The sequence below is a fragment of the Balaenoptera borealis genome, assembly GCF_965194805.1.
Source record: "Balaenoptera borealis genome assembly, chromosome: 9".
Taxonomy (NCBI): Eukaryota; Metazoa; Chordata; class Mammalia; order Artiodactyla; family Balaenopteridae; genus Balaenoptera; species Balaenoptera borealis.
The window spans coordinates 110,438,770-110,454,439 of NC_138873.1; the positions used below are offsets into that span (position 1 = coordinate 110,438,770).

At 34.5% G+C, this 15,670-nt stretch overlaps 1 protein-coding gene across 36 annotated transcripts in view; it reads left to right on the forward strand.

Moving 5' to 3' along the window:
- Nucleotides 1–15,670, forward strand: part of RIMS1 (regulating synaptic membrane exocytosis 1) — a 467,002-nt gene that overhangs the window by 365,430 nt on the left and 85,902 nt on the right. For 25 of the 36 annotated variants that reach the window (XM_082404981.1, XM_082404992.1, XM_082405014.1 and 22 more), the window contains 2 exons: nucleotides 3,120–3,232; nucleotides 8,650–8,798. The exons of 10 other annotated variants lie outside the window; for them this stretch is intronic. In XM_082404981.1, the coding sequence (XP_082261107.1) occupies nucleotides 3,120–3,232; nucleotides 8,650–8,798 (262 nt within the window). Of the gene's footprint in view, nucleotides 1–3,119; nucleotides 3,233–8,649; nucleotides 8,799–15,670 lie in introns of those variants that run through there. One more of the 36 variants, XM_082405009.1, reaches the window with a different exon arrangement.

The window sequence follows — 15,670 nt, forward strand, 5'->3', positions numbered from 1 at the left end:
TATTTTAACTCATAAATTTTTCTTACTGTTTAGATTGACACACCCATAATCCAGAAATGATGTCAATTTATTCCACAATATACAGTTGAAAAAGAAAATGCAAAATAAGCAAAATCTGTAGAAAAGTTAAAGAACTGCCAAATTAACACTGAAGCCTCTTCATTGATGTTTATGAAAAACAATTTTACTGAAACACAATCACTTGTATAAACAATTATTTTAGAATACACACTAATGTACACATAATCAGGAAATAATGAGAAATGTTTTTTATAAATGTTAATTATATGTAATTATCTGGCTTTTGTTATGAGTAGGTCAATGATAAGCTGTTTGCATTTTGCTTCTGATCTTGGAATCCGAGAGCAACCAATGAGGACATAACAAACTACATTTTTACTGGCGAGTCAAGGGGTCTAGTCATGATTTTGAAAAAAAATTAATTTGGAGATTTCCTTTCTTTGACAGATTAGAAGATGTCAAATTTCACTTGTTTAGGAACAAAGATAGTACATGAATCGTTTTTGGAAGGTCAAAGCGAAGTCATATAAAACCATTTTAGGGATTCAGTTTGTTGTTGGTATTTTTTAAAGTCTTTAAAAAACCTGCTACGGCTGCCATTTTCCTTTGGTATTGGCCTTGGTCCTGTCTGTTCTGCCTCTGCTTCAATACCCAGTGAGTTTACTCTGAAAGCAGAATGACAGCTGTCACCACCAGCAGGTCTTCTTGAGAGCGATGCAACACAGAGAGCAGCCTTGTCCAAGAGAAAAAAAAAAAAAAAAGACCACATTTAATAAAGGGAAAAAAAGAAATGAAACGAATAAGAAAGAAAGGAAATCTCATTTACCTTTGTAAACTTTAGAAAAACCTTCAGAATTGCTAGTCTGGATGCAGTTGGTTTTAGAAAAGAATAAAAACAAAGTATAACTGAAAGTATCTAGATTTTTGACAAAACAATCTGCCTGGAGAGTCTTCCAGGTTCATTAGATGGAAAGCCATCCTGAATTCTTGGAGATGAAAATCGTGGTCTTCTCTAAGGGGCAGCTGTAACCCACAGGTACTTTGCTGATCACACCGCCTTGAAAAGAATCTGAATCCTCTTGCTTAATTTTTTCATGGCTTCTTGGCCACCAGCTGCTGTGTCCCTCAGGCTCACCCTAGGAATCCTGTGTCCCCATATCTTTCCTTAATAAGCTTTTTTCCCAAGCCCAGGGGAAAAAAAAAAAATAGGATTCATTTCAGTTAGGCTACCACTGTGTTCTTATGATTCAGTTTTGAGTTTTGCAAAATAAACATTTAAAATCAACCATGTCATAAGCTAAGTAATTCTATTTAAAGCAATGAGGTGTTGTCCTGGCAAGGTTAAATCACCAGAACTGCTTCAAGCTGCTTCAGGCAGTACCTCTTGGGAAATAATCTTTTCAGTGTCAAGTAACTGACCCCCTAAGAATTACATGATGCTAAACGTAAAGGTCACAAAGCTATGGGCTAATCAATGTCAAAAATTTCTTAAAATTAATATCATTGCTGAGAAGATTAAGCTAACATCATTTAAATCTGCTTTTATCACGTGACCCAGGAGGTACCACGTCCCAGGCACATGGCAGAAAGAAGACACATGTACATTTTCTCATTGGGTATACGGCCTTCTATAACTACAACTCACATTTTTCAATAACTTGTCTCAATTCCTAATTCTCTTGAGTAGCATTTTGCTTTATATTACTTATGACTCCTTATATATTGTCAAGTAATTAATACATTTCTGAACTGCTTTTCTCAAGATCTCTCTTGAACCATCCTTTAATCATAATAGTCAACATTTATGGTCTCAAGTCAACATTTTCAAAGCAAGTGTGCGTGATTGCTTCATTCCCGTAACGGTGACATTAGGGATTGATAATCGTCTAATTTACTGAATTTACACAAAGCTAAACATCTAACAGCTTGGTGTGAAAATTACAATTAAAACATTTACCCACACATTTCACAGCATATATTTATCTCCTGGGCTATGAGCCTGTATTTGAACACACAGTAAAAGCTACATATTTATTGAATTTTTATAATGAGTGTCAGTGTCTTTTATCAGGTATCACAGGCCATGTTTAATCACTGCAATGGAAAAAATGTGTCAACAAGTGTCTTTATAAACCCCTTGTAAGACAGGAAGTCAGCACTCACAACTTAAAAATAAATTGTAGCACTTGTTGCAGAGATTGGCAAGAGATAAGTTGTGAAACATAAACGTAGGTCTCACAACGCAGGTATACGTACACAACTGTATTCTTCACTCTTCATTTGTAAGAATGTAAAAATTAAAGGCAGGGTTTTAAAGCCAAGCTGCTTGTGATGGATTCTGACTTAAAATAGCTCATACTTTATTGAAGGCTGTAATTCTTTCCATCTAAACAATCACTTCTGTTACTTAGGAGATGATAAAGGCATAACTGGAATACACATGTTTATTTACAAATTTAAATTAAAGAGCTAAAGTTCTATATCACATTTTCAAGAAGTATGAATTTCATTTATGTTTTCTTCAGAAATAGAAAACGAATATTTTCTCTTAGCAAGTCCATTTTTAAGAATGGCAAATATTCATGAAAAGCGGCTGGTAGAAATGAAGGATTTAATAAGAATGCCTCAGAAAAGCAGGCGCTCTTCCATTACAAGAGTTTTCAGGTGACTCCTGCAGCTGAGGGTGTCACATGGTGTGCATGCATGTAAATAAACACGTGTACCTCTGTGTGATGTGTTCTATCTATATGTACAAGCAACAACCAGTTCATTCAACAGGAAGCATATTTTCACAATTCAATTCGGTTTCACTTAATCACTCATGAATGGAACTGAGATTATTTCACATCCGATAAAGACATAGGATCCTTAGCTTTTGTTACTAACCTTTGTGTCCCCCATTCTGTGTGATTTGAGTCACGTTCACCTTTAGAGCGACAGTTGCTAGCATTGTATCTTCTGCCTTTGTTTTTTGTTAATCGTGTGATTTCGAAATTTTATTTGATTGAAGTCATATCAAAAGCATTGCAATCTTAAACCATTCGGTTCCTCAGAGGCGCTTCGGTGTTTTAACAGACTCCCGTTGTGTGTTTTTGCAGCAAGCTTAGTAGTGGAAGAGCGAACGAGACAGATGAAAATGAAAGTGCATCGATTTAAGCAGACAACAGGGTCTGGTTCTAGTCGAGAACTTGATCGCGAGCAATACTCCAAGGTAAAACCAGTAACCAACCAATAGTTCCCCTGGTAAAAAAGTACCTTATGGGTAGCAGGTAGGACCAGTGAGCACCAGGTTATAGGAGAGAGGTTATCCTTCAGGTGATGGTCTTGCATCATAACCTCTCTCCTCTTGATATTTTCACAAGATATAAGTTTAGTAACATATTGTCTGTTAACCTGGATTAAATGTTTTATCTAAAAAGAAAATGAAAATACTTGATATTAAAGTCACTTGATGATCGATTGTCGTGGTCAAATTCACATAAATAAGCAAGATATGTGAAGCCATTTTAAGCCATTTTATTGCTTGAATATCACTTAATATTGTATTTTAAATATTAAGATATAGAGTTATACTCTTAAATACTAGTTGAGGTTGGTATTCCTATGGAGATTTCTTAGTGAATGACAGAAATTATGTGATGTGAGATTTCTTATTGATCTGTCCTTAGTGAGAAAAATAACTGATTTCAAACTCTCAGAAACTGAAATCCACACAATTTCAAGTGAATAAAATTTTAATTTATATTTCAATATTATTTTGTATGGATGCAATAAGGAGTTTATAAACTGCTGTCTAGCATCTGATAATTTTGATTAAAATATGCATAGAATTTTATACTTCATGAAGCAATTTTAAATTTATTATCTGGTTTATTTAAAAACCTTTTTTTTAGAATACTACAAATGTGGCAGCAGCCACTACAGGACAACCCGTGTTTTAATCTGATGTCAAGAATCCTTTTGGAAGTAATGACCTTTTCGAAATTCAAAATTAAATAAAACGTTGTTAGCTTGTTATATGAACCTAGAAAAACCTACTCATTTTTAAATATTGGAGGTTGGTCATTATATAGCCAGATATTCAGGGACTAACACAAAAATATGAGGTGGTGACAAAATCTGATTTGTCACCAGCCCACCATAGAGCCATATGTGCTGGATGCCGTCTTATCACTTTATATCTTAGTTTAGCTGCAGAAGGGTTCTTCCAACTGGACAACGTCCAAGGTCGCTGTGATTCAGCGGGGCTCAACTCCCAAGGAGTCTGAAACAGTATTTTAAAAAGTAAAATCAGTAAAGAAAAAAAAAATCAGTAAGCAAAATATCTTGATGTTGCATAGAGTTGCTGATTCCAGCTCCACATATTTTTTCCCCCAGTTTGTTCTTTATGATATTATTACTTCATCTGCTGTTTGTCTGTCTTTATGGATATCATCATCATTTTTGCTTGCTTTTACCACAAATGCAGTAAGAATTAGGAAGTAGCATAAGTTAGGTTTTCTTCCTCCACTGTTGCATGTCCTTATTTAGAAACGATCTTTAAAGCTGGAAATGTTTTCTTGATTTCTTAGCATTATGTCAAAGGATGAGGTCAAATAGAACAGCAGGGATAGGCAGAGCCAGTGCAGGAAACAAGAAAGAGATAAATAGAGAATCAGCGTAAAAAGACTGAAAGCCTTTTCTGAACTAGGTCTCTCAACATTAATCTGTTGATCAAAAAAAAAAAAAAAACTATAAAATGAAGTGCCCTAGAAGTCTAAATCACCACTAACACATATTCATAATGAAATGAAAAGTAGGTTTATCTTGGTTGGGAGATTCCAAATTCTCTGATGGGTAGAAATTTAGAACTTGAAAATACCTCAAAATGATCTTCAATTCCAGCTCTCTTATTTACCAAAGTCATGAAAACTGAGGCCCCCTCAAAAGAAAGGAGGCGCTTTCCCAACATTAACAAAGCCTTTCTAGGGAGTGGTGAGCCCACCAACTCCTGATCTGGAACTTAGATGCCCTTCGTTCCTCTTCTGACATCACTGAAATGTACACATGACTCCAGTTTGATTCAGAGGTTCTTCTATGGCTTTTGATTTGCATGCAGTTAAATTATCATATTCTATCATTCCTTCCTTATTTGCACAGGCATTCTTTTCCTTTTCCTCTCTCATTGCATTTAAATATTAAAAAACCCATTACTTTCAAATATATTACTATTGCTCTTACTGCATACATTGATACTACTATATTACATAAATAAAATTATTATAAATTATATTGATAAGTGTGAGATCAAAGATATGGTATCTTTAAAAACATAAGACTATAGGACAGGAAAAATATATAAGATAAAATAACAAATAATTAGCTTATTTTTAATTTTATATGTTAAGTAAAAGGTAAGTACTCTCTACAATTCTGATTCCTAATGCTTACAATAAAATTTTTAGTTTCCAGTAGCAATTCCAGTTAAACCTCTCGCATTTTTTTCTTTCTTAAATTTATCCTTTTATCTCAACCTTTTTACAATTTACTTTACAAAGATCTATTTTTATTTGTATAGTTGAGAACCAGTATTTTCATAAATTTAATATACATTAAATTTTGAAGTTTATTCCTTTATTGACTTATTTTTAGTGTTTTAATCCATTTGGCATTTTGGATGAAGCAGTGCACCTTAGTTGAAATTCTGCCAAATTAGAAATTGGTTAACAGCTTTCAAAATATTTATAACCAAACACCAACAGAACTAGATTTTCTTCAGGGCAAAGAATTACCAGACACATGTAGTATAATTCCTAAGATGTTTCAAACCTGGCATCTCCTTTAAAGTATTAAATGAACCTAATTCCATCCTGAGTAAGGAATTAGCACTAACTTGGCTTTTGAGAAAACACAAAACTTCGTATCTCTGAAATGTGACACTGTGCTGGTTGTTCACTGATGTTAGACAGAGTCGCATGCCTTGGTGATGGAGTAAAATTCTTAACTGGAGAGTGAATTTGCATGTAGGCCTCACATTTTAAAGAGCACTTGTGTTTCTGTAACCCAGGAACAGCAGGCAGGATTGACGTGATGGTTTTTGTAGGCAGCTGCCAAGAGTTTATTATTACTTATGAAAATAACAGCCCTGTTATTAGAGCTTCCCCTCACGTCAAGGACAAATTTCCCTGCTATGTGATCAGTGTAAATTTCTCCTGAGGAGGCTACATTTCTCAAAATATAATTAACGTATTTGCATTAAAATATTTAATTGTTAAATAGGAAATTTAAAGAATCATGCTTGATGAAAAGTCAAAGTGATTATTTAAACTTTTAACAGATTTTGAAAATAAGTATATACAGTAGTATAAAGTGAGTATAAAAGCCTTTCTGTTCCTTCAAATAACCAATGTGAAGAAAACTGTGACATGGTGTCAGAATGGTGGATTATTCTTTACCCCAATATAAAAGATTTTTAATATGACAAACAATCTTTTAAAATCTCTTGGCTGGAATAGCAAAAGTCTATAGACAAAAAGGAGGAGAAGACATGATTTATAGAAAAGGAGGATCTGTTTAGTTGGAGAAATAATTCCGTGCACACTCACATGCTCTTATGTTATAGTCTACACTGCTTATTATTGGCATTTGCCAAATAAGGGGAGAATTTGTGCTGGGATCACGCCATGCCAGAAAATCTCTTACAGCTGGGTAAATTTTTATTGTATTAGAAACCAATTCATTCATATTCTCTCATGGACAAGCTATCATTTCAATGTTTGGAGACATTATAATAATCACATAACATATTTACTTAGCAAAATAGTTTCAGAAACAAGTAATATAGGAAATATGTTTGTACCCCACTAACAGAATTAAATTCAGATTCCACTATGTGAGCATATTTTTTACATCTATTCTGTAAATAAAAAACAGCTCTTATTGAAATGAATCCTGTCAGTCAGCACCATACTATCAGATAGGAAAGAATTTAGTGGTAAAACATTATCATGTTACTTTATCATAAACCATATTAATTTTAAATCATACATGAAGTTATATAAATAGCTCAGTTCTGAACATAATAGCATATATGCACATCCTTTTGGATTATAATGAAGCATATGGCTTTCAAAAACAGATCATGCAATTATGAAGAAATTCTTTGGAAAGATAATTTTATAGATATTCTATGAATTTGAAATTGTTTTCATGCTTGATGTGAAATTCTTTGCCCAAAACATACACATGAGAGATGAAAAATTAAAACTAACATTTAAATACCTTAGGCCTGAACTACTAGCACTTGAAAGATTATTAAATAAGCATGATCCTTTCTCTAGAAGTTTTTAAAAAGTATTATTGTCTTATAGTTCTTTTTGTATATACAGATCTACAATTTAGCACCATTTTATTTAGTATTCTTTAGCAAGACAATTGTTTATACAAATTTTTAGAAATAGAGTGTTTGGATTATTTTAGGTATATTAAAACTCATTTGCTATGGAGCAGAGAGGATGGATGAGTTTTTCTACAAGTTTAGCAAACATTTGATATTTTCACACCTTAGAACATAAATGCAAAATTAAATTGCTTGATAAGAAACTTAAATACCCATTGTTTGGTCATGTGTCCCTTTAGTTATGTGTTCTTTTTATTTTATATAAGAAGTTATATTATCTTACCTTCCAGTACCTACCAATAGAAAATCAAGTATATATTTGTTATTTTAAAGTTGTAGATACTTATATAACCGTACTATTTATTATGATTAAAACACACATATAAAAATAAAAATATAGACCGTATAAAGCTCTTCACTGTGTGATTCTTTGCACTAAGAGAGTGAAGTAGAAAAAGAGAGTAGATTAACTGCTTTGAAACCTTCACAAGTTTTCATCTTTTACCTAATGATTTCTAAGACCTCAGGTAATGAATACTAAAGACAAATATAAAGACACATTTAAATATGAGATATAGTGTATCTTGAAACTTTAATAGGAATCCATTTTTTACTTTCAACACTTAGTTGATAGTTTAAACCTGAAAATAACTAATTAAGCCATAATAGCAAGAAAGTCAAAGTCCAGTCTTTGCCTCAATCCTTCTGCTTTCATGTCAATGCTTTTTTGCAGAGAGATGTGTTTTGTGGTTACATTTGAGAGAATGTGATGTCTTAGAATAGGGAAAGTGTGTAGGTAAATTGAATATAAGTTTTAGACTCAAGAAGCACAGACAGATGGAAGCAGTGTACCCCATGAATAGAGTAGAAGGTGAGTAGAATCTGTAGGCAATGACGAAAACCCAGGCAAGGAAAGAGGAACTGGTGTACTAGAAAAAATAAATAATACAATTTTGAGGTCTTAAGTATGTGCAAATCATTTATTCAATGAATTTTCCACCCAAGCACTGACACTCTCGTTCTACGATTCAGTCCTTATAAACCACTCCTTACCATTCGAAGGGGGCAGGGTTGTGATACTGGAACCCATATATCATGCTAGCGTTTGGGTTCTTTTAGGCTCCACACCTATGTTTACGAAAGTGCACTTTTGCTTGATGTGGGCTGAGTAGCCGTTAGCCTCACCATGTGTGTCTCTGTTTGCCAGCCTCCGATGACAGAGCTCACGCTCTCTTGTTCTCCATCCTTAGTATAACGTACATACAGATCAGTACCGAAGCTGCGACAGCGTCTCCGCCAGATCCTCAGACAGTGACGTCAGCGACGTGTCTGCCATCTCCAGGACCAGCAGCACCAGCTTCCTGTCCGAGCAATCTGAGCGGCCCCGGGGCAGGACCAGGTGAGTCGATGCCACGGTGTGTACAAACCGGGTAAAACTGCACCGCGCTTCCTGAGTGTTCTCACTCAGACAGGGTTTAGGTCAAATAAGTAGCAGAAACATTTCATTGAAGCTACTGGGACTAGAGCGAGTTCAGCGTCGATTCACTGTTGTGTAACGTTGCCTGGACTCTTTGGTACTTACTATAAGATGGGGCTGTAACCAGAGTCATATTTTAGAGATTGCTCTAAAATTCCTTCTGAAGTGATTAAATCCACAAAGCATTCTTTAGTCCAGTGTCAGAAAGCTCTCTCTGTAAAGGGCCCCATAGTAAGTATTTCGGGCTCTGCAGGACAATCTCTGTCTCGACGCTCTACATTGCCACTGAGGTGCAGAAGCTCTGCAAACAAGTGAACACAGTCCTATGGCAATAAAGTTTTATTTACAGAACAACAGAGAGCGAGCTGCATTTTCCCCTAGGCTGTAGTGTGCTGATCTCATCTTCAATCACATAGCAGTTGGTCCCCCCTCAGGTGGGTGTGATAACAAAATACACACCCCTCTTTTACAGTAGGGGAGCTGTAAGAAGTTTGCATGAAGTTTGTTTAAATCACCAACAGTAATCTTGGTTCTCACAAGGCAAATAACCCTGCCGAAAGGGAAAAGACCTCAGGAATCTGGCGCCATTTTCAGTACAGCAGACTCAGTATGGACAAGGCATGTTTTATATTTGTTCTTGACTAGTTTCCAGAAGTAGAAGTTTCATTGAAGGCATTTTGGGGTTGATGAGAGGCCCAAGAAATATAAATGTTCAAAACAGGAGCAACTATCTTCCTAATATTCCGAAAGCCTTTTATGATGGCACATTTTGATGATGTATCCTGGGGCATTCCCTCTTCCTGGATTTCTCTGCACCTAGCTCCCATGTTGAAGCAAACTGAGACCAATTATCTTACAGTTAATTAACAATGCCACACTGAGATTCTACAGGAGCAATTCCGATCGATCAAGACATTAAGAGAACGTTTTATCTCTATTTTGAATATTCTCAGCATCTGGTCCTAACAGGATATTAAGTTCTCTAAAATTTAAGAAAGAATGAAAGAGCTAAGGAATGTAGCCATATTGAGCTGCTAGGATAGAGGGGTAAAAATGATTATAATCGATTCCTTTCTATTGAAATATTATTAAGATATTATGTTTCAAAACCTATTCAGTTAAGCAAGAATATTGATAAATAGGGCTTAAACAAAGACTTTTTTCACTTTTAATCACTAAAAACAATTTACTAAATAATTACAAAACCGTAAATCTTGAAGTAATTTTATGTTCACAATAGAGCCATGTACCCTGAGTCCTGTGCTGTAAAGTATGACTAATTAACAGAATTCATGTTACCAACCAACTGTGAGAATAATATGTGGGTCCACTGTCATTCTCTTGAAATTTCAGGAGAATAGGTTCTTCAGAAATTCATCTTCAGGAAAAATTTGGCTGTATGATTTTTGAGGAAGAAAGCAAAGAACAGAGGAATTTTAGGGGGCTCAACAACAAGGGACTATGGTTTTATACAAAGGAGGAGAAAGAACTTCATGGTAGTGATTGGAGCCAAGGTTACTCTGCGGGAAAATGCTAGTGTATCAGATAATACTCACTATAACTAAATCATGACAAGAAGCAGAAGACAGAAGATTTTTTGCCTCCTTGATTCATATAACATTTATTATGTATTGAAGGTGGTGGGGATGGAGTAGACCTAGGAAGGTTGCAAATAAATTTTTTAATGACAAATCCGTTTTCTGAGGGCATTTCCCTGTTTCTGGCTTCCCTTTCCCTTCTCTGTGGTTTAGAGCACATTTGAGCTCAGTTATTTTTATGTAAGTGGATTATGTAAATGTAGTCAGTTAAGCTAATGGCTAAACAAGTTTCCCCTGAAGCTAATGTGAAGAAGTATTTTCCTGCAGTCCCATACTTTAGATCAGGGATTCTTTATATGTGGTGCATGTTTGATTCCTTAGAACACTTAGGAGGAACAAAGAGGGTAACATGAGCTATGGGAGGGGCAGGTCTTCCTTCTTACATCTTTTCATGTATGTCCTTCCCCCTAAGTATCCTCACAGGTGCACGGACACACGTGTACATCCCCCTGACACACACACACACAGAGTTATTTTGGGTCTACTATCAGCCCTATGGTAAAAACCTGAGAGGAGGGTTTGTGATGAAAAATAAAAATGACATCAAAAGGTTGCAGGCTCTTCAGCTTTAAATATTCCCAATTCTTATAACACTATGAATAATGATTTTTCTCAATATAGTACTGCTTTGCATTTCTGTTTTTTTTTTTTTTAGTAACTAACACCTGCATAGGTTTTAAAATTTTATTTATTCAAGTTCATGGATAAAAGATGAAAAATGTGATCAATATAATAATAGATGTATTTACATTTCATAATAGGTACCAGCAAACTTTTGAGTTCCTATCAAGCGTAAAGGCTATTATTTTCCAGGACTTCATGAAAGTATAATATCTAGGCCGCATACTCAAGGAGATTATAATCTGTTTAAGAGTTTGAAACCTGTTTTTATATCCTGATCCCCTGCACAGCTGACCCTTGAACAACGGTTAGGATAGAATCAAGACTCAAACCCTAGTTCTTTTGATTCCACATATTGTGATCTCTAACTGAACACAACATTTTCCCCACACTTAGTTAATTTAAAGATCTATGGAATGAAAATATAAGTACTATATTTATTGAAAAAATCCCCATATAAGCAGATCCACGCAGTTCAAACCCGTGTTGTTCAGAGGTATATGTCTTCACTCACATCTTCCTGTGACACAGGAAATGTTTTACTATGCATTGCCTTGGATGGGTTTTCATCTGGAAGTCATTAAAAGGATTTAGAAGATACTGTAGCATCCCCTGAAGGCAGTGCTCAGTACCTAAAAGTCAGCCAAGTGTCCACTGTCCTCCTGAAGGACCGTAGGGAGAAACCACTGACTTGATCTTATCCGTATCATATAGAACCGTAGTATGTAGGCCCTTAAAATACCACGTATGGTTTTGACTCCTTCTATCCAAGTATGCTATGAACCAAGAAAATGTCAAGATAAGCACATCTGAAATGAGCAGTGGTCTGCACAGTATGATATATAGGCCAGTGTTTCCCAAACACTGCTTGCTACACTTTCCTGTTAACGATTCATAGTACACACTATTGTTCTTAACATTTTGAGAAGTTCTGTCTTGTAACAACTTGTTTATCTTTGCTTATTCCAGCACATACCAAAGCTATTTCATTCTGGAATGCCTGTTTCACAGGGACATCCATTAATGGGTTGCATAGCTTTTGAGTGAAGTTTGGGAAATTCTGTTTTAGATAATCAGCATCCTTCTGCCTAAGAGACAAAAGGCTGTAAAGAAAGCTTTAAAAAGCCTGTTTGGGGGACGAATAAAATTAAGCACATATAAGATGTGTATAGGTTGAAAAATACAAATATATTTGGATGATCAATCTCTAAAAGATCATTTTCAGAATATTAGGAACTCATGGGCCATATTCTGAATCTTTTGTGTTTGAGATAATGATTAGGCAAAAAATACCTTGACCACTTGGGGATGGACCAGCTAAACCATATGTTTCTGTGTGAATTGAAAAAGGGCATCTCTCCCCCCAGATGCATTCTAAATGCTTCATTCAAAATAGCCTAAAACATACTTCATGTTTTCACAGTTTCTGTATACAGGGAACTACAGTAGAAAAACATACACTATAATGTTTATATTAGGGTAATTAACCTTTTGTAGATATAAAGAATTAAAAGTTATTCTAAAATTGTTGTCACAGATTAAAACTACTTAAAATCTCAGTAATTTCTAGGATGATTCTTACAGGACAAAATCAACACTTAATACTTCAAAATAATAAACACCAATAAAGATTTAAAGTTCCTAGTTTTTCAGATTTGTTCTGCATGTGAGTTACAATTTTAATTTCATATTGGCTTAAATATTCCTCGAAGAATGTTTTCTTATCCAAACACAAAATATGCAAAGTATATTAGTAGAGATGGCATAATTCATGATAAAAATGCACATATACTAGAAACCCAGAAGGAATATGTTGAGTTTTTGACTCCTCTATGCTTTTTTTAACATCAAAGAAGATGTTCACCTCAAAAAGAGGCTGAATTTTCATGACATAGCTCTGATTTTTTTTTCGTCTTTATCATATAACCATTTCTTTCCAGGCAGACAAATTTCAGATGTTTTATACAAAATCAAGCTATAAAAGCAAATGCAAGCGTAATCCTATAATTGCTCTCAGATGTTATACAATTTTAGAAGTTCTGTCAAAAGCAACAATTTCCCAGCAGCATTCATGTTTGTGACAAAGGTTTGCCTTGATCTACAAGGTTGCCTTTCTATATCTAAGTGAATTTTGATGCAAATAGTTTTTGGTCTTTTTATTATCTCCTTTTGAAAGAATATTTTCTAAAGCAGTTATCTTTTTCTACATTTGTAGTTTGAAAGACTTGAGAGCTTTTTAAGAGAAGTTGTCTTCTATACACAAATATTAATCTTGCAACCGTAAATTGACTTAAATCTGGCAGCTGATGTCACTAGGCATAATAATTAGCATATACTGAAGGAAATATGCTTATATTTATTGGGGGATTTTAAAACATTGTAGGTTAAACTCTTTGATATTTTAAATTGTGATAGAGAATGAGTGCCTAGGTTAATATCTTCCAGAAAATCAATCTTATTATTGCAATTATGCTTGAAAAATATTACAGAAAATCTCAAGTGCCCTTTATTTCACGATAGTTCTTCAACTCAGCAAGGGAATACAGGATACCATTTAAAAAGAATCTGGAATTTTTGTGATGGCATTTGAAAAATACTTAACTGCAAAATCATTTGAGCAATGAACAGCTCAGAATACCAAATGAAGCTTTCATTTTATATACTTATTAATTGTTATGCCTACTGACATTGAATATAGTCAAGAGTGACCAAGAGGGAATTCTTAGAGCTAACCACACAATTTTGCATGCTCGCCTGTTGTACTATAGAAAAACAAAGTCTACTGAGATCTACAAAAGTACTAAAAAGAAAGAGGAAAATGACATGGAGATTTGATGATTAGGAGAGAACAAACTGGACCACAGTGAAAGATGCTGGATACTGAATATCCAAGAAAGGAAATATATTTTGGCGATCTTCTAGTGGCTTCTTTTATGGCATTTCTTCGTTTTAATTGTCCAAGACTGATGAGTGGACTATTATTATTCCCTGTGACTAGATTAAAGCTGTAGAGAGATGGAAAGACTGTGCCATGTGCCCTTTAAAAACACTCTACCTTTATGGTAAAATTACTAAACCATACTTATTAATATACCATATGACTGAATGTGCCACGCATTTGAATTGTTATACCACGCCATATCCGTAACATAAACAAAATACTCTTGACCTATGACTGTAAGTAACACGACAGTCCTTAGAGTAGCCAGTTAGAGCTCTTGGGGAAGGCTTTGTTCTTACTGTTCTACTCTGTCAATTCATTTTAGATTTACTGATATGTTTAGTTAAATTCTGGGAACATCAGCAGAATATTAGAGAAATGTTTCCTGTATAATAGACAATAAAAATGGTCAGTTATAATAAATTTTTCAAAATTTAATAGAAACCCAGGATATCTTATGAAGATGGGAGTTATTTGTTGAAATGATCATTTGTAATTAGATCTTAGAGACAATGTCTGTCTATTGGGAAAAAATAACTACACATGGAGTTTTAAAGTACGTCGTAACATTTTGTTATTTGTAGAAATCTATCTCCCTGTAGCTTTATTTCTTCTCTTAGGATTAAATTAGATCATTTTTAACATTTAAAAGATTTTAAAGAGCATGTTCAATGGAAACTGTAGATAATGATAATTAGGAACTTTTCTTTAATGAGAAAAATAAGTCTTAGTGTGTGTTTGGAAGAGGGTGTAAAATCGTATCTTAGTCAAGCTGAAATAAAATCTTTGAAAGCTCAAAACTAAACCATATTAATAACTTTACTTGTAATACATGTTAGTCTATTTGTGATATTGTCTAAATCATAACTGATTGTGTATAAGTGAGTATAACTTTCCAATTTGATTTAATTATCCTAAGAGAAGTTACACATTTAATGTAATATTCCATTGTTAAATAAAATAAGAACATAATTCTCCCTGCTTAATTATTATTTTCCCCACAATATACAAGAAATGATCGATAACTTACGTACTGCTAACAGCACATCTTCAGTTTAATAGATTATTAGAAAGATATAAAGTTTATACATCTTTTAAGTGCAAGGAAAATAACATAGGTGATAAATCCTAAAGTGAATTGACAATATTAAAGCAGCTTTCAAATACAACCAATTTATTCCCTAAGAATAGTTTTCAAAGAGAAAATCATTTCAACTTTGGGCTTCCAGTTCCTGTTCATGGTACAGGATATGCTTGTAGCTGTGATCTTGGCTTTCGACACAGAGGCCAGGAGCAGTGCATTCACTCTGGGGCTATGACCGATGTCCAGAAGTACCAGCTTCGGATTCAGGCTAGGCTCGGGTGTAAGAGACCCACTCCTTTGCTAAGACACTGACTGACTCTGCTTCAATGCTCTGTAATTTCCACGGCATAGGAGGGCTTCCTCAAGCGCCACTTATGCCACCCTTTTGTCTTGGATGTACTCTAATTACCACATAGACCAGCTATGTGAAGGATGCTCTTTGCTCTATTAGCTATCAAATAGCAGGGTGACTGTTTTGAGAGGCCGTCAAATTGTTACTATGTTTTTATGCCAAGACTTATAAAATGGGAATTTTCTAACAGATTCTTAA